Source organism: Pelodiscus sinensis, chromosome 2 (assembly GCF_052426305.1).
Source record: "Pelodiscus sinensis isolate ZL-2025 chromosome 2, ASM5242630v1, whole genome shotgun sequence".
Lineage (NCBI taxonomy): Eukaryota > Metazoa > Chordata > Testudines > Trionychidae > Pelodiscus > Pelodiscus sinensis.
This window is the reverse complement of record NC_143053.1, coordinates 263,903,883-263,922,281: the sequence shown is the minus strand read 5'-3', so window position 1 is coordinate 263,922,281 and position 18,399 is coordinate 263,903,883. Positions and strand designations below refer to the sequence as shown.

Sequence of the window (18,399 nt, the reverse complement as noted above, 5' to 3'; positions counted from 1 at the left end):
ATCGTACAGGAGGGGTCGGTGCTTCTGCGCAGAACAGCAGCGCGGTGTCTCCGTGGCCCTGCGCTAGGGGCGGGCGCAGCGCAGCGTTTGCACAGAGCAGTGACAATCGTACAGGAGGGGTCGGTGCTTCTGCGCAGAACAGCAGCGCGGTGTCTCCGTGGTCCCTGCGCTAGGGGCGGGCGCAGCGCAGCGTTTGCACAGAGCAGTGACAATCGTACAGGAGGGGTCGGTGCTTCTGCGCAGAACAGCAGCGCGGTGCCTCCGTGGCCCTGCGCTAGGGGCGGGCGCAGCGCAGAGCAGTGACAATCGTACAGGAGGGGTCGGTGCTTCTGCGCAGAACAGCAGCGCGGTGTCTCCGTGGTCCCGCGCTAGGGGCGGGCGCAGCGCAGCGTTTGCACAGAGCAGTGACAATCTCACAGGAGGGGTCGATGCTTCTGCGCAGAACAGCAGCGCGGTGTCTCCGTGGTCCCTGCGCTAGGGGCGGGCGCAGCGCAGCGTTTGCACAGAGCAGTGACAATCGTACAGGAGGGGTCGGTGCTTCTGCGCAGAACAGCAGCGCGGTGCCTCCGTGGCCCTGCGCTAGGGGCGGGCGCAGCGCAGCGTTTGCACAGAGCAGTGACAATCGTACAGGAGGGGTCGGTGCTTCTGCGCAGAACAGCAGCGCGGTGTCTCCGTGGCCCTGCGCTAGGGGCGGGCGCAGCGCAGCGCAGTGACAATCGTACAGGAGGGGTCGGTGCTTCTGCGCAGAACAGCAGCGCGGTGTCTCCGTGGCCCTGCGCTAGGGGCGGGCGCAGCGCAGCGTTTGCACAGAGCAGTGACAATCGTACAGGAGGGGTCGGTGCTTCTGCGCAGAACAGCAGCGCGGTGCCTCCGTGGTCCCTGCGCTAGGGGCGGGCGCAGCGCAGCGTTTGCACAGAGCAGTGACAATCGTACAGGAGGGGTCGGTGCTTCTGCGCAGAACAGCAGCGCGGTGCCTCCGTGGCCCTGCGCTAGGGGCGGGCGCAGCGCAGAGCAGTGACAATCGTACAGGAGGGGTCGGTGCTTCTGCGCAGAACAGCAGCGCGGTGCCTCCGTGGTCCCTGCGCTAGGGGCGGGCGCAGCGCAGAGCAGTGACAATCGTACAGGAGGGGTCGGTGCTTCTGCGCAGAACAGCAGCGCGGTGTCTCCGTGGTCCCGCGCTAGGGGCGGGCGCAGCGCAGCGTTTGCACAGAGCAGTGACAATCTCACAGGAGGGGTCGATGCTTCTGCGCAGAACAGCAGCGCGGTGTCTCCGTGGTCCCTGCGCTAGGGGCGGGCGCAGCGCAGCGCAGTGACAATCGTACAGGAGGGGTAGGTGCTTCTGCGCAGAACAGCAGCGCGGTGTCTCCGTGGCCCTGCGCTAGGGGCGGGCGCAGCGCAGCGTTTGCACAGAGCAGTGACAATCGTACAGGAGGGGTCGGTGCTTCTGCGCAGAACAGCAGCGCGGTGTCTCCGTGGTCCCTGCGCTAGGGGCGGGCGCAGCGCAGCGTTTGCACAGAGCAGTGACAATCGTACAGGAGGGGTCGGTGCTTCTGCGCAGAACAGCAGCGCGGTGCCTCCGTGGCCCTGCGCTAGGGGCGGGCGCAGCGCAGAGCAGTGACAATCGTACAGGAGGGGTCGGTGCTTCTGCGCAGAACAGCAGCGCGGTGTCTCCGTGGTCCCTGCGCTAGGGGCGGGCGCAGCGCAGCGTTTGCACAGAGCAGTGACAATCGTACAGGAGGGGTCGGTGCTTCTGCGCAGAACAGCAGCGCGGTGTCTCCGTGGTCCCTGCGCTAGGGGCGGGCGCAGCGCAGCGTTTGCACAGAGCAGTGACAATCGTACAGGAGGGGTAGGTGCTTCTGCGCAGAACAGCAGCGCGGTGCCTCCGTGGCCCTGCGCTAGGGGCGGGCGCAGCGCAGCGTTTGCACAGAGCAGTGACAATCTCACAGGAGGCGTCGGTGCTTCTGCGCAGAACAGCAGCGCGGTGTCTCCGTGGTCCCTGCGCTAGGGGCGGGCGCAGCGCAGCGTTTGCACAGAGCAGTGACAATCGTACAGGAGGGGTCGGTGCTTCTGCGCAGAACAGCAGCGCGGTGTCTCCGTGGCCCTGCGCTAGGGGCGGGCGCAGCGCAGCGTTTGCACAGAGCAGTGACAATCGTACAGGAGGGGTAGGTGCTTCTGCGCAGAACAGCAGCGCGGTGTCTCCGTGGCCCTGCGCTAGGGGCGGGCGCAGCGCAGCGTTTGCACAGAGCAGTGACAATCGTACAGGAGGGGTCGGTGCTTCTGCGCAGAACAGCAGCGCGGTGTCTCCGTGGTCCCTGCGCTAGGGGCGGGCGCAGCGTTTGCACAGAGCAGTGACAATCGTACAGGAGGGGTCAGTGCTTCTGCGCAGAACAGCAGCGCGGTGTCTCCGTGGTCCCTGCGCTAGGGGCGGGCGCAGCGCAGCGTTTGCACAGAGCAGTGACAATCGTACAGGAGGGGTCGGTGCTTTTGCGCAAATTCAAGCGGCCCGTGTAGCCAGCCCGCAAGCTCTTCCGCACCCCGGCCTCTGCCCCAAGCAGAGCGTCCCACCCAAGCCCCCTTCCTGCGCCTGGGCCCCGCTCCCCAGGCCGGGCTGCCCCTGGTCCCTGCACTGGCCGGTCTGGGCCGCGCTGGGTCCCTGGGGCCAGTGACCCTCCAGGAGCCCCCGGCTGTGGGGGGGCAGGGCCGGGGCGCCCCTGGGGGCAGGCTGGGCCGTGCACTGATAGCTCAGCCCGTGCAGATCCGATCCGGGCCCAGAGCCAGTCCTGGTGGGACCCTTCTCACATGCAGCGCAGGGTAGCCCCCGGCGCGCCGGCCCCGGGTCCGTCCCCCGGCAGGCAGCCGGCCTGGGCCTTGCCCCGTGTCGCCAAAGAGCCGCCCCCGCCCTGGGCCCCCCGGGGCCTTTTGCCAGCTTGTGCCCCCCCCGGCACTGGGCCCCCCCGGCTCTGAGCCCCCCTCAGTGCTGTACCCCCCAGTGCAGAACCCCCCCGGCTCTGAGCCCCCCCCCAGTGCTGTACCCCCCAGTGCAGAACCCCCCCGGCTCTGAGCCCCCCTCAGTGCTGTACCCCCCAGTGCAGAACCCCCCCGGATCTGAGCCCCCAGTGCTGAGCCCCCCTCAGTGCTGTACCCCCCAGTGCAGAACCCCCCCGGCTCTGAGCCCCCCCCAGTGCTGAGCCCCCCTCAGTGCTGTACCCCCCAGTGCAGAACCCCCCTGGCTCTGAGCCCCCCAGTGCTGAGCCCCCCTCAGTGCTGTACCCCCAGTGCAGAACCCCCCTGGCACTGTGCCCCCCTCAGTGCTGTACCCCCCAGTGCAGAACCCCCCGGCACTGTGCCCCCCCCAGCGCTGGGCCCCCCGGCTCTGAGACCCCCCCAGTGCTGAGCCCCCCTCAGTGCTGTACCCCCCCGTGCAGAACCCCCCCGGCACTGTGCCCCCCGGCACTGTGCCCCCCCGGCGCTGGGCCCTCCCAGGCTCTGAGCCCCCCAGTGCTGAGCCCCCCTCAGTGCTGTACCCCCCAGTGCAGAACCCCTCCGGCTCTGAGCCCCCCTCAGTGCTGTACCCCCCAGTGCAGAACCCCCCCGGCTCTGAGCCCCCCAGTGCTGAGCCCCCCTCAGTGCTGTACCCCCCAGTGCAGAACCCCCCCGGCTCTGAGCCCCCTGTGACGTAGTGGGGGTACCTGGCTGGTTTCTATGCTGCTGGCTCTGGGGGAACCCCCACTGGCTGCCGTGGGTACCACGACCCAGCAAAACAGGATGAGTCACTATGCAAACCAGTATGGCCAGACACCCCCATGGAGAGGAACAAAGGAAGGTGGAATGCTGCCTTGGCTTGGGGGCAGGGCTGGAAGTTAGTGAGTTGGTTGCTGGCTGTCGGAGGGCATGGAGGAGAGCCTAGGGGAAGGGGCTGGAGTTTAGGGGCCCAGTCTCCCCCATCTCAAGGGGGGCCTGAGGCATCCTAGCCCAGTTCCTGTAACCAGATTACATCTGTGCTGCGCTGTGCTGGAGGAGCAATAAACCACCCTCAATTCCACTGGCTGGTGCAGTCTGTTTGTGCCATTTCGGGGTGCAGGAGACGGGGAACCCCAACGCGCCGTCACACCCCCCCCAGAGCTGAGCCCCCCTCAGTGCTGTACCCCCCCGTGCAGAACCCCCCCGGCACTGTGCCCCCCCCCGCGCTGGGCCCCCCCGGCTCTGAGACCCCCCAGTGCTGAGCCCCCCTCAGTGCTGTACCCCCCCCGTGCAGAACCCCCCCGGCACTGTGCCCCCCCGGCACTGTGCCCCCCCGGCGCTGGGCCCTCCCAGTGCTGAGCCCCCCCAGGCTCTGAGCCCCCTAGTGCTGTACCCCCCCGTGCAGAACCCCCACGGCGCTGTGCCCCCCCTGGCTCTGAGCCCCCCAGTGCTGAGCCCCCCTCAGTGCTGTATCCCCCCGTGCAGAACCCCCTGGTGCTGTGCCCCCCAGCTCTGAGCCCCCCAGTGCTGAGCCCCCCCCCAGTGCTGTACCCCTCCGTGCAGAACCCCCCCCCAGCACTGAGCCCCCCCTTGGCTCTGTGCCCCGCCCCGGCCTGTACCCCCCCCAGCACTGAGCCCCCCCTGGCTCTGTGCCCCGCCCCGGTGCTGTGCCCCCCGGCTGTGAGCCCCCCAGCACTGAGCCCCCCTGGCTCTGTGCCCCGCCCCGGTGCTGTACCCCCCCCAGCACTGAGCCCCCTGGCTCTGTACCCCCCCCGGTGCTGTACCCCCCCCCAGCACTGAGCCCCCCCTGGCTCTGTACCCCCCCCGGTGCTGTACCCCCCCCAGCACTGAGCCCCCTGGCTCTGTACCCCCCGGTGCTGTACCCCCCCCAGCACTGAGCCCCCTGGCTCTGTACCCCCCGGTGCTGTACCCCCCCCAGCACTGAGCCCCCCCTGGCTCTGTACCCCCCGGTGCTGTACCCCCCCAGCACTGAGCCCCCCCTTGGCTCTGTGCCCCCCCCGGTGCTGTACCCCCCCACTCACCGCTTCATGGAGCTGTAATACTGGCTGATGAAGTCGCGGGCCATGGCCAGCAGCTCCTCCTGGGTCCGGGGCCCCTCGCCCGCCTGGCAGACCAGGTGCCTGGGGAACATGAGCGACCCCAGACAGCGCCGCCCGCCGCAGGCCAGCTCCTGCCCCAGAGAGAGAGAGGCTGGGGCCAGGGAGTCATCTGCCCCCCCCCCCCGGGCAGGCGCCTCCCCAGCGGGGCCCCGAACTGTGCCCCGCACCCCGCCCTGCCGGCGCCCCTCAGTCCCAGCCCCCCACCCTGGGACCCCCGCCCTGCCGGCGCCCCTCGGTCCCACCCCCCCACCCTGTGATGAGGGGGAGGGAGATTTGGGGGTTCAGGGGGGCTGCATGCAGGGGGGCGCTCAGTGCCCGGCTGTTCCTGGTTCAATGTGACGGGGGGGAGGGAGTTTTGGGGGTTCAGGGGGCTGCATGCAGGGGGGCGCTCAGTGCCCGGATGTTCCTGGTTCAATGTGACGAGGGGGAGGGAGATTTGGGGGTTCAGGGGGCTGCATGCAGGGGGGGCGCTCAGTGCTCGGATGTTCCTGGTTCAATGTGACGAGGGGGAGGGAGATTTGGGGGTTCAGGGGGCTGCATGCAGGGGGCGCTCAGTGCTCGGATGTTCCTGGTTCAATGTGACGGGGGGGAGGGAGTTTTGGGGGTTCAGGGGGCTGCATGCAGGGGGGCGCTCAGTGCCCGGATGTTCCTGGTTCAATGTGACGAGGGGGAGGGAGATTTGGGGGTTCAGGGGGCTGCATGCAGGGGGCGCTCAGTGCTCGGATGTTCCTGGTTCAATGTGACGAGGGGGAGGGAGTTTTGGGGGTTCAGGGGGCTGCATGCAGGGGGGCGCTCAGTGCCCGGATATTCCTGGTTCAATGTGACGAGGGGGAGGGAGTTTTGGGGGTTCAGGGGCCTGCATGCAGGGGGGCGCTCAGTGCCCGGATATTCCTGGTTCAATGTGACGAGGGGGAGGGAGTTTTGGGGGCTCGGGGCCTGCATGCAGGGGGGCGCTCAGTGCCCGGATGTTCCTGGTTCAAAATGTGACGAGGGGGAGGGAGTTTTGGGGGCTCGGGGCCTGCATGCAGGGGGGCGCTCAGTGCCCGGATATTCCTGGTTCAGTGTGACGAGGGGGAGGGAGTTTTGACGGTTCGGGGGGCTGCATGCAGGGGGGCGCTCAGTGCCCGGATATTCCTGGTTCAATGTGACGAGGGGGAGGGAGTTTTGGGGGCTCGGGGCCTGCATGCAGGGGGGTCCTCAGTGCCCGGATGTTCCTGGTTCAATGTGACGGGGGGGAGGGAGTTTTGAGGGTTCAGGGGGCTGCATGCAGGGCGGCGCTCAGTGCCCGGATGTTCCTGGTTCAGTGTGATGAGGGGGAGGGAGTTTTGGGGGTTCAGGGGGCTGCATGCAGGGGGGCGCTCAGTGCCCGGATATTCCTGGTTCAATGTGACGAGGGGGAGGGAGTTTTGGGGGTTCAGGGGGCTGCATGCAGGGGGGTGCTCAGTGCCCGGATGTTCCTGGTTCAGTGTGACGAGGGGGAGGGAGTTTTGGGGGTTCGGGGGGCTGCATGCAGGGGGGTGCTCAGTGCCCGGATGTTCCTGGTTCAATGTGACGAGGGGGGAGGGAGTTTTGGGGGTTCAGGGGGCTGCATGCAGGGGGGCGCTCAGTGCCCGGATGTCCCTGGTTCAATGTGACGAGGGGGAGGGAGTTTTGGGGGTTCGGGGGGGCTGCATGCAGGGGGGCGCTCAGTGCCCGGATGTCCCTGGTTCAGTGTGACGAGGGGGAGGGAGTTTTGGGGGTTCGGGGGGCTGCATGCAGGGGGGTGCTCAGTGCCCGGATGTTCCTGGTTCAATGTGACGAGGGGGGAGGGAGTTTTGGGGGTTCAGGGGGCTGCATGCAGGGGGGCGCTCAGTGCCCGGATGTCCCTGGTTCAATGTGACGAGGGGGAGGGAGTTTTGGGGGTTCAGGGGGCTGCATGCAGGGGGGCGCTCAGTGCCCGGATGTTCCTGGTTCAATGTGACGAGGGGGAGGGAGTTTTGGGGGTTCAGGGGCCTGCATGCAGGGGGGCGCTCAGTGCCCGGATGTCCCTGGTTCAATGTGACGAGGGGGGAGGGAGTTTTGGGGGTTCAGGGGGCTGCATGCAGGGGGGCGCTCAGTGCCCGGATGTTCCTGGTTCAATGTGACGAGAGGGAGGGAGTTTCGGGGGTTCAGGGGGGCTGCATGCAGGGGGGCGCTCAGTGCCCGGATGTTCCTGGTTCAATGTGACGGGGGGGAGGGAGTTTCGGGGGTTCAGGGGCTGCATGCAGGGGGCGCTCAGTGCCCAGAACAGAGCCCTGCAGAACCCCCCTTGTTCTGCCCGTCCAGCAGTGTTGGGAACCGTTAATAACGACTCTCGGAGAACGGTTCTCCAGCCAGTCCTGCACCCAGCTTGCAGGAGCCCCGTCTCGGTTGCTTTCCCCTTGTGCATTGCCAAGGCCGTGCGAGACCGTGTCAGACGCCTCACTACAGTTCAGGTGTCCCACGGCCACGTCCCACCACGTCTCCCTTAGCCACACGGCTGCTCCCCCGTGGCTGAGAGCTGGGGGGCGCCGCCGTTAGCCCCGTGCCTGTGGCGGGAAGCCCAGCGAGCCGTGTGCCCAGGGCTCAGGCCCAGCTGCCCTTTCCAGCTGCTGCACGCGGCTGAGCCCTGGTCAGACCCTCAGGTTCACCGCTCCCGAGATGCAGGGAGCCAGAGGCCTGGACTCCTCTTCCCCCCCACGGTAGCTGGGGGGCAGCTGAAGGGGGCACCCGGCCAGATCTGTGACCGCCCCTCCCCCAGGCCGGAATCCCATCCCCCCCGCCAGCCCGCAGCCCGCAGCCCTGCTCTCACCTGCGTGGCCTGGGCACTGAGGGTGTCGTAGGCGATGCTGCCCGCTTCCCAGTTCTTGATCCGCGAGTATCGGGGGGCCTCAATGGGCCGGACGGGCACAGAGCTGGGGGAAGGGGGCGTGGTCAGCAAGGGGGCCCTGGGTGAGAGCATCACTTCCCTGCCCCCCAACCAGTGCGCCTCGTGAGTCCCCTGGCAGGTGGGGGCAGCAAGGGGCCAGGCAGGGCACTAGGGGGCGCTATAATGGAGGATGCCAGGCGGGGGCACTAGGGGGAGCTGTATCACAGGGTGCCAGGCAGGGGCACTAGGGGGAGCTGTATCACAGGGTGCCAGGCGGAGGCACTAGGGGGAGCTGTATCACAGGGTGCCAGGCGGGGGCACTAAGGGGAGCGCTATAATGGAGGATGCCAGGCGGGGGCACTAGGGGGAGCTGTATCACAGGGTGCCACGCGGGGGCACTAGGGGGAGCTGTATCACAGGGTGCCAGGCGGGGGCACTAGGGGGAGCTGTATCACAGGGTGCCAGGCAGGGGCACTAGGGGGAGCTGTATCACAGGGTGCCAGGCGGGGGCACTAAGGGGAGCGCTATAATGGAGGATGCCAGGCGGGGGCACTAGGGGGAGCTGTATCACAGGGTGCCAGGCGGGGGCACTAGGGGGAGCTGTATCACAGGGTGCCACGCGGGGGCACTAGGGGGAGCTGTATCACAGGGTGCCAGGCGGGGGCACTAGGGGGAGCTGTATCACAGGGTGCCAGGCGGAGGGCACTAGGGGGACCTGTATCACAGGGTGCCAGGCGGAGGCACTAGGGGGAGCTGTATCACAGGGTGCCAGGCGGGGGCACTAGGGGGAGCTGTATCACAGGGTGCCAGGCGGGGGCACTAGGGGGAGCTGTATCACAGGGTGCCAGGCGGAGGGCACTAGGGGGGAGCTGTATCGCAGGGTGCCAGGCGGGGGCACTAGGGGGAGCTGTATCACAGGGTGCCAGGCGGGGGCACTAGGGGGAGCTGTATCGCAGGGTGCCAGGCGGGGGCACTAGGGGGAGCTGTATCACAGGGTGCCAGGCGGAGGCACTAGGCGGAGCTGTATCACAGGGTGCCACGCGGGGACACTAGGGGGAGCTGTATCACAGGGTGCCAGGCGGGGGCACTAGGGGGAGCTGTATCACAGGGTGCCAGGCGGGGGGCACTAGGGGGACCTGTATCACAGGGTGCCAGGCGGAGGCACTAGGGGGAGCTGTATCACAGGATGCCAGGCGGGGGGCACTAGGGGGAGCTGTATCACAGGGTGCCAGGCGGAGGCACTAGGAGGAGCTGTATCACAGGGTGCCAGGCGGGGGCACTAGGGGGAGCTGTATCACAGGGTGCCAGGCGGGGGCACTAGGGGGAGCTGTATCACAGGATGTCAGGCGGGGGCACTAGGGGGAGCTGTATCACAGGGTGCCAGGCGGGGGCACTAGGGGGTGCTGTATCGCAGGGTGCCAGGCGGGGGCACTAGGGGGAGCTGTATCGCAGGGTGCCAGGCGGGGGCACTAGGGGGAGCTGTATCGCAGGGTGCCAGGCGGGGGCACTAGGGGGAGCTGTATCACAGGGTGCCAGGCGGGGGCACTAGGGGGAGCTGTATCACAGGGTGCCAGGCGGGGGCACTAGGGGGAGCTGTATCGCAGGGTGCCAGGCGGGGGCACTAGGCGGAGCTGTATCACAGGATGTCAGGCGGGGGCACTAGGGGGAGCTGTATCACAGGGTGCCAGGCGGGGGCACTAGGGGGAGCTGTATCACAGGGTGCCAGGCGGGGGCACTAGGGGGAGCTGTATCACAGGGTGCCAGGCAGAGGCACTAGGGGGAGCTGTATCACAGGGTGCCAGGCGGGGGCACTAGGGGGAGCTGTATCACAGGGTGCCAGGCGGAGGCACTAGGGGGAGCTGTATCACAGGGTGCCAGGCGGGGGCACTAGGGGGAGCTGTATCACAGGGTGCCAGGCGGAGGCACTAGGGGGAGCTGTATCACAGGGTGCCAGGCGGGGGCACTAGTGGGGAGCTGTATCACAGGGTGCCAGGCGGAGGCACTAGGGGGAGCTGTATCACAGGATGTCAGGCGGGGGCACTAGGGGGAGCTGTACCACAGGGTGCCAGGCGGGGGCACTAGGGGGAGCTGTATCACAGGGTGCCAGGCGGGGGCACTAGGGGGAGCTGTATCACAGGGTGCCAGGCGGGGGCACTAGGGGGGAGCTGTATCACAGGGTGCCAGGCGGGGGCACTAGGGGGAGCTGTATCACAGGGTGCCAGGCGGGGGCACTAGGGGGAGCTGTATCACAGGGTGCCAGGCGGGGGCACTAGGGGGCGCTATATCAGAGGATGCCAGGCGGAGACACTAGGGGGAGCTGTATCACAGGGTGCCAGGCGGGGGCACTAGGGGGAGCTGTATCGCAGGGTGCCAGGCGGAGGCACTAGGGGGAGCTGTATCACAGGGTGCCAGGCGGGGGCACTAGGGGGAGCTGTATCACAGGGTGCCAGGCGGGGGCACTAGGGGGAGCTGTATCACAGGGTGCCAGGCGGGGGCACTAGGGGGCGCTATATCAGAGGATGCCAGGCGGAGACACTAGGGGGAGCTGTATCACAGGGTGCCAGGCGGGGGCACTAGGGGGAGCTGTATCGCAGGGTGCCAGGCGGAGGCACTAGGGGGAGCTGTATCACAGGGTGCCAGGCGGGGGCACTAGGGGGAGCTGTATCACAGGGTGCCAGGCGGAGGCACTAGGGGGAGCTGTACCACAGGGTGCCAGGCGGTGGGGAACTAGGGGGAGCTGTATCGCAGGGTGCCAGGCGGTGGGGAACTAGGGGGAGCTGTATCACAGGGTGCCAGGCGGTGGGGAACTAGGGGGAGCTGTATCGCAGGGTGCCAGGCGGAGGCACTAGGGGGAGCTGTATCGCAGGGTGCCAGGCGGGGGCACTAGGGGGAGCTGTATCACAGGGTGCCAGGCGGAGGCACTAGGGGGAGCTGTATCACAGGGTGCCAGGCGGGGGCACTAGGGGGAGCTGTATCACAGGGTGCCAGGCGGGGGCACTAGGGGGAGCTGTATCACAGGGTGCCAGGCGGAGGCACTAGGGGGAGCTGTATCACAGGGTGCCAGGCGGGGGGCACTAGGGGGGAGCTGTATCACAGGGTGCCAGGCGGGGGCACTAGGGGGAGCTGTATCACAGGGTGCCAGGCGGGGGCACTAGGGGGGAGCTGTATCACAGGGTGCCAGGCGGAGGCACTAGGGGGAGCTGTACCACAGGGTGCCAGGCGGTGGGGAACTAGGGGGAGCTGTATCGCAGGGTGCCAGGCGGTGGGGAACTAGGGGGAGCTGTATCACAGGGTGCCAGGCGGTGGGGAACTAGGGGGAGCTGTATCGCAGGGTGCCAGGCGGAGGCACTAGGGGGAGCTGTATCGCAGGGTGCCAGGCGGGGGCACTAGGGGGAGCTGTATCACAGGGTGCCAGGCGGAGGCACTAGGGGGAGCTGTATCACAGGGTGCCAGGCGGGGGCACTAGGGGGAGCTGTATCACAGGGTGCCAGGCGGGGGCACTAGGGGGAGCTGTATCACAGGGTGCCAGGCGGAGGCACTAGGGGGAGCTGTATCACAGGGTGCCAGGCGGGGGGCACTAGGGGGGAGCTGTATCACAGGGTGCCAGGCGGGGGCACTAGGGGGAGCTGTATCACAGGGTGCCAGGCGGGGGCACTAGGGGGGAGCTGTATCACAGGGTGCCAGGCGGAGGCACTAGGGGGAGCTGTATCACAGGGTGCCAGGCGGGGGCACTAGGGGGAGCTGTATCACAGGGTGCCAGGCGGGGGCACTAGGGGGAGCTGTATCACAGGGTGCCAGGCGGGGGCACTAGGGGGAGCTGTATCACAGGATGCCAGGCGGGGGGCACTAGGGGGAGCTGTATCACAGGGTGCCAGGCGGAGGCACTAGGGGGGAGCTGTATCACAGGGTGTCAGGCGGGGGGCACTAGGGGGAGCTGTATCACAGGGTGCCAGGCGGAGGCACTAGGGGGAGCTGTATCACAGGGTGCCAGGCGGGGGCACTAGGTGGCGCTATAATGGAGGATGCCAGGCGGGGGCACTAGGGGGAGCTGTATCGCAGGGTGCCAGGCGGAGGCACTAGGGGGAGCTGTATCACAGGGTGCCAGGCGGAGGCACTAGGGGGAGCTGTATCACAGGATGTCAGGCGGGGGCACTAGGGGGAGCTGTATCACAGGGTGCCAGGCGGAGGCACTAGGGGGGAGCTGTATCACAGGGTGCCAGGCGGAGGCACTAGGGGGAGCTGTATCACAGGGTGCCAGGCGGAGGCACTAGGGGGAGCTGTATCACAGGGTGCCAGGCGGGGGCACTAGGGGGAGCTGTATCACAGGGTGCCAGGCGGAGGCACTAGGGGGAGCTGTATCACAGGATGCCAGGCGGGGACACTAGGGGGAGCTGTATCACAGGGTGCCGGGCGGAGGCACTAGGGGGAGCTGTATCACAGGATGTCGGGCGGGGGCACTAGGGGGGAGCTGTATCACAGGGTGCCAGGCGGAGGCACTAGGGGGAGCTGTATCACAGGATGTCAGGCGGGGGCACTAGGGGGAGCTGTATCACAGGATGTCAGGCGGGGGCACTAGGGGGAGCTGTATCACAGGGTGCCAGGCGGGGGCACTAGGGGGGAGCTGTATCACAGGGTGCCAGGCGGAGGCACTAGGGGGAGCTGTATCACAGGGTGCCAGGCGGAGGCACTAGGGGGAGCTGTATCACAGGGTGCCAGGCGGAGGCACTAGGGGGAGCTGTATCACAGGGTGCCAGGCGGAGGCACTAGGGGGAGCTGTATCACAGGATGCCAGGCGGGGGCACTAGGGGGGAGCTGTATCACAGGGTGCCAGGCGGGGGCACTAGGGGGGAGCTGTATCACAGGGTGCCAGGCGGAGGCACTAGGGGGAGCTGTATCACAGGATGCCAGGCGGAGGCACTAGGGGGAGCTGTATCACAGGGTGCCAGGCGGGGGCACTAGGGGGAGCTGTATCACAGGGTGCCAGGCGGGGGCACTAGGGGGAGCTGTATCACAGGGTGCCAGGCGGGGGCACTAGGGGGAGCTGTATCACAGGATGCCAGGCGGGGACACTAGGGGGAGCTGTATCACAGGGTGCCGGGCGGAGGCACTAGGGGGAGCTGTATCACAGGATGCCAGGCGGGGACACTAGGGGGAGCTGTATCACAGGGTGCCGGGCGGAGGCACTAGGGGGAGCTGTATCACAGGGTGCCAGGCGGAGGCACTAGGGGGAGCTGTATCACAGGGTGCCAGGCGGGGGCACTAGGGGGAGCTGTATCACAGGGTGCCAGGCGGAGGCACTAGGGGGAGCTGTATCACAGGGTGTCAGGCGGGGGCACTAGGGGGAGCTGTATCACAGGGTGCCAGGCTGGGGCACTAGGGGGGAGCTGTATCACAGGGTGCCAGGCGGAGGCACTAGGGGGAGCTGTATCACAGGGTGCCAGGCGGAGGCACTAGGGGGAGCTGTATCACAGGGTGCCAGGCGGAGGCACTAGGGGGAGCTGTATCACAGGGTGCCAGGCGGGGGCACTAGGGGGAGCTGTATCACAGGGTGCCAGGCGGGGGCACTAGGGGGAGCTGTATCACAGGGTGCCAGGCGGGGGCACTAGGGGGAGCTGTATCACAGGACGCCAGGCTGGGGCACTAGGGGGAGCTGTATCACAGGGTGCCAGGCGGGGGCATTAGGGGGGAGCTGTATCACAGGGTGCCAGGCGGTGGGGAACTAGGGGGAGCTGTATCACAGGGTGCCAGGCGGGGGCACTAGGGGGAGCTGTATCACAGGGTGGCACGCGGGGGCACTAGGGGGAGCTGTATCACAGGACGCCAGGCTGGGGCACTAGGGGGAGCTGTATCACAGGGTGCCAGGCGGGGGCACTAGGGGGAGCTGTATCACAGGGTGCCAGGCGGAGGCACTAGGGGGAGCTGTATCACAGGGTGCCAGGCGGAGGCACTAGGGGGAGCTGTATCACAGGGTGCCAGGCGGAGGCACTAGGGGGAGCTGTATCACAGGATGCCAGGCGGGGGGCACTAGGGGGAGCTGTATCACAGGGTGCCAGGCGGGGGCCCTAGGGTGGAGCTGTATCACAGGGTGCCAGGCGGGGGCACTAGGGGGAGCTGTATCACAGGGTGCCAGGCGGGGGCACTAGGGGGAGCTGTATCACAGGGTGCCAGGCGGGGGCACTAGGGGGGAGCTGTATCACAGGGTGCCAGGCGGGGGCACTAGGGGGAGCTGTATCACAGGATGTCAGGCGGGGGCACTAGGGGGAGCTGTATCACAGGGTGCCAGGCGGGGGCACTAGGGGGAGCTGTATCACAGGGTGCCAGGCGGAGGCACTAGGGGGAGCTGTATCACAGGGTGCCAGGCGGGGGCACTAGGGGGAGCTGTATCACAGGATGCCAGGCGGGGGCACTAGGGGGAGCTGTATCACAGGATGTCAGGCGGGGGCACTAGGGGGAGCTGTATCACAGGGTGCCAGGCGGGGGCACTAGGGGGAGCTGTATCACAGGGTGCCAGGCGGGGGCACTAGGGGGAGCTGTATCACAGGATGCCAGGCGGGGGCACTAGGGGGAGCTGTATCACAGGATGCCAGGCTGGGGCACTAGGGGGAGCTGTATCACAGGGTGCCAGGCGGGGGCACTAGGGGGAGCTGTATCACAGGATGTCAGGCGGGGGCACTAGGGGGAGCTGTATCACAGGGTGCCAGGCGGGGGCACTAGGGGGAGCTGTATCACAGGGTGCCAGGCGGGGGCACTAGGGGGGAGCTGTATCACAGGGTGCCAGGCGGAGGCACTAGGGGGCGCTATATGGGAGGATGCCGGGCGGGGGCACTAGGGGGAGCTGTATCACAGGGTGCCAGGCGGAGGCACTAGGGGGTGCTATATGGGAGGATGCCGGGCGGGGGCACTAGGGGGAGCTGTATCACAGGGTGCCAGGCGGGGGCACTGGGGGCACTGGGCAGCAGGGGCCTGGTGGAGGCCCTAGGGGGTGCTGCTGCGCCACAGGGGGCCAGGCAGGGGCACTAGGGGGGGGGGGGTAAGGGGCCAGGACTCTGCCCAGGGCCCGGGGGAGCATGTGGCAGAGCAGCCCGAATGCCAGAGCCCCGGAGCACAGGGCCGTGGGCTGGGCGGCTCATGCCCGGCCCAGCACCGTCCCCGGTGCCCTTACCTGGCCTTGGCACCGCCGGCGCCATCCTCGGGCGCGGAGCCCCCCTGCCGGGAGCAGAGGCTGAGGGCCCAGGCACGGCCCGGCTCCGGCAACACGCCCTGCAGGTTCCCCATCGCGCCCCACTGAGCTCCCGGCCAGGAACAGCCGCTTCCTCTGCAGAGAAAGAGCTGTGGGCGACCGGGCCTGGGAGTGACTCTGGCTCCCTCCGCCCTCCGCACAATGGGAGGGGTGGGCAGGATGCCTGGCCTCTAGCCTGGCCCTGGAGGGCAGTGCGGCCTGGTGATTAGAGCACGGGGAGCTGGGAGCCAGGATTCCTGGGTTATCTCGCAGCCTGGGGAGTGGGGCCTAGGGGGTGGAGGGGAGCAGCCGGGGGAGTGGTGCTTAGGGGGTGGAGGGGAGGTGAGGGGAGCAGCCGGGGGAGTGGTGCCTAGGGGGTGGAGGGGGGGGGGAGCAGCCAGGGGAGTGGTGCCTAGGGGGTGAAGGGGAGCAGCTGGGGGAGTGGTGCCTAGGGGGTGAAGGGGAGCAGCTGGGGGAGTGGTGCCTAGGGGGTGGAGGGGAGGTGGGGGGAGCAGCCGGGGGAGTGGTGCCTAGGGGGTGGAGGGGAGGTGGGGGGAGCAGCCGGGGGGAGTGGCGGAGGCTGCGAGTGGGGGCTGGGAGGGCAGCCTCACACTGGGTGTGGGGCAAAATGCAGGACAATGTAGCACTTTAAAGACTAACAAGATGGTTTATTAGATGATGAGCTTTCGTGGGCCAGACCCACTTCCTCAGATCAAATAGTGGAAGAAAATAGTCACAACCATATATACCAAAGGATACAATTAAAAAAATGAACAAATATGAAAAGGACAAATCACATTGCAGAACAGAAGGGGGATGCGGTGGGGGGGAGGGGGAAGGAAGGTAAGTGTCTGTGAATTGATGATATTAGAGGTAGGGAGAGTGGGATGTTTGTGAGTTAATGGTATTAGAGGTGATAATTGGGGAAACTATCTTGGTAATGGGTGAGATAGTTCAAATGTTTGTTAAGTCCTTGTTGGCAAGTGTCGAATTTTAACATGAATGACAGTTCAGAGGATTCCCTTTCAAGTGCAGATGTAAAAGGTCTTTGTAGCAGAATGCAGGTGGTCAAGTCATTGAGGGTATGTCTACACTACCCCGCTAGTTCGAACTAGCGGGGTAATGTATGCATACCGCACTTGCTAATGAAGCCCGGGATTTGAATTACCCGGGCTTCATTAGCATAAGCGGGGAGCCGCCATTTTTAAATCCCCGCTGCTTCGAACCCCGTGTAGCGCGGCTACACGGGGCTCGAACTAGGTAGTTCGGACTAGGGTCCCATTCCGAACTACCGGTACTCCTCGTGAAACGAGGTGTACCGGTAGTTCGGAATAGGCACCCTAGTCCGAACTACCTAGTTCGAGCCCCGTGTGGCCGCGCTACACGGGGTTCGAAGCAGCGGGGATTTAAAAATGGCGGCTCCCCGCTTATGCTAATGAAGCCCGGGAAATTCAAATCCCGGGCTTCATTAGCAAGTGCGGTATGCATACATTACCCCGCTAGTTCGAACTAGCGGGGTAGTGTAGACATACCCTTAGAGAGTGTCCTTTCTGGTTAAAATGGCAAGAAACTGTTTTCTCTTTGTGATCTTGTCTGATATCTGTTTTGTGGGCATTAATCCTTTGGCGAAGTGTCTGAGATGTTTGTCCAATGTACATAGCAGACGGACACTTTCGACACACGATAGCGTAGATTATATTTCTGGATGCGCAGGAATATGTGTTCTTGATCTTATAACTCACTTGGTTGGGTCCAATAATGGTATCAGCAGAATGAATATGTGGACAAAGCTGGCAACGGGGTTTGTTGCAAGGGAAGGTACCAGGGTTGGTATTAGTGTGGTATGTCCTGTGGTGGTTGGTAAGAATCATCTTGAGGTTAGGTGGTTGTCTATAGGGGTATGTCTACACTACAAAGTTAGTTCGAACTAACGGACGTTAGTTCGAACTAACTTTAATAGGTGCTACACTAGCGCTCCGCTAGTTCGAATTTGAATTGAACTAGCGGAGCGCTTAGTTCGAACTAGGTAAACCTCATTTTACGAGGACTAACGCCTAGTTCGAACTAGCTAGTTCGAATTAAGGGGTGTGTAGCCCTTTAGTTCGAACTAGTGGGAGGCTAGCCCTCCCCAGGTTTCCCTGGTGGCCACTCTGGCCAACACCAGAGAAACTCTATGCCCCCCTCCCGGCCCCGGACCCCTTAAAGGGGCACGGGCTGGCTACGGTGCCCGTGCCAGGTGCAAGCCTGCCAGCACCCAGCTAGCAGACCCTGCACCTGGCACGGCACAGAGCCACCCACCCGATGCCCCCCAGCCCACCCCCTCTTGCCAGGACCAGGCTGGCGGCTCCCGGGAGCTTGCCCTGGACCGCAAGAGGCGGGCACCTTCCTGGGCTAGTGCGGACATCGTGGACCTCGTCCACGATCTCCGCACTAGGCACAGGAAAGTGGCCGTCTAGGGCAGGAGAGCTGCCAGCCTGGCCACCCAGGACCAGGTGTGCATGAAAATCAAGGGGGTCCACTGAGACCCCCGACCCTGAGCCCTGAGCTTACAATGGCCATGCTGGGTCAGACCAAAGGTCCATCTAGCCCAGTAGCCTGTCTGCTGACAGCGGCCAACCCTAGGGACCCTGGAGGGGATGGACCGAAGACAGTGACCAAGCCATTTGTCTCGTGCCATCCCTCTCCAGCCTTCCACAAACCTTGGGCAGGGACACCACTCCTACCCCCTGGCTAAGACCACTCCATGGACCCAACCTCCATGACTTGATCTCACTTCCCTTTCAACTCTGTTCTAGTTGTAGCCTTCACAGCCTCCTGCAGCAAGGAGTTCCACAGGTTAACTATTTGCTTTGTCAAGAACAACTTTCTCTTACTAGTTTGAAGCCTGCTACCCATTCCTTTCCTTTGGTGTCCTCTAGTCCTTCTTTATGGGAACTCAGGAAGAACTTTTCTGAATGCACCCTCTCCACCCAACCCCTGCTTTTAGAGACCTCTATCCTGTCCCCCTCCGTCTCCTCTTTTCTAAGTTGAACAGTCCCAGTCTCTGTAGCCTCTCTTCATCTGGGACCTGTTCCCAACCCCTGATCATGTTAGTTGCCCTCCCCTCTCCCAGCCTTTCTCTTCCCCTCTCCCACCTCCTTTTCCCAGTCTCCCCCAGTTTTTTTTCAATAAAGACAGAGTCAATGTTGGAAGAAACGTTATCTTTATTTTGTACATCAATAAGAAGGGGGGCT

General features: G+C 65.5%; 1 protein-coding gene across 2 annotated transcripts in view; it reads right to left on the bottom strand.

The window, feature by feature from the left end:
- The window catches only part of NOS3 (nitric oxide synthase 3), an 89,770-nt gene extending 74,485 nt beyond the window's left edge, over nucleotides 1-15,285 (bottom strand). Inside the window, exons 1-3 of one of the 2 annotated variants that reach the window (XM_089776861.1) lie at nucleotides 15,110-15,285; nucleotides 7,891-7,993; nucleotides 5,004-5,152 (exon numbers count right to left, since the gene is read on the bottom strand). In XM_089776861.1, coding sequence (XP_089632987.1) covers nucleotides 5,004-5,152; nucleotides 7,891-7,993; nucleotides 15,110-15,222 — 365 coding nt within the window. In that variant the 5' untranslated portion in view covers nucleotides 15,223-15,285. The remainder of the gene's footprint in view (nucleotides 1-5,003; nucleotides 5,153-7,890; nucleotides 7,994-15,109) is intronic. The other variant, XM_089776860.1, reaches the window with a different exon arrangement.
- Between the last annotated feature and the right edge of the window lie 3,114 nt (nucleotides 15,286-18,399).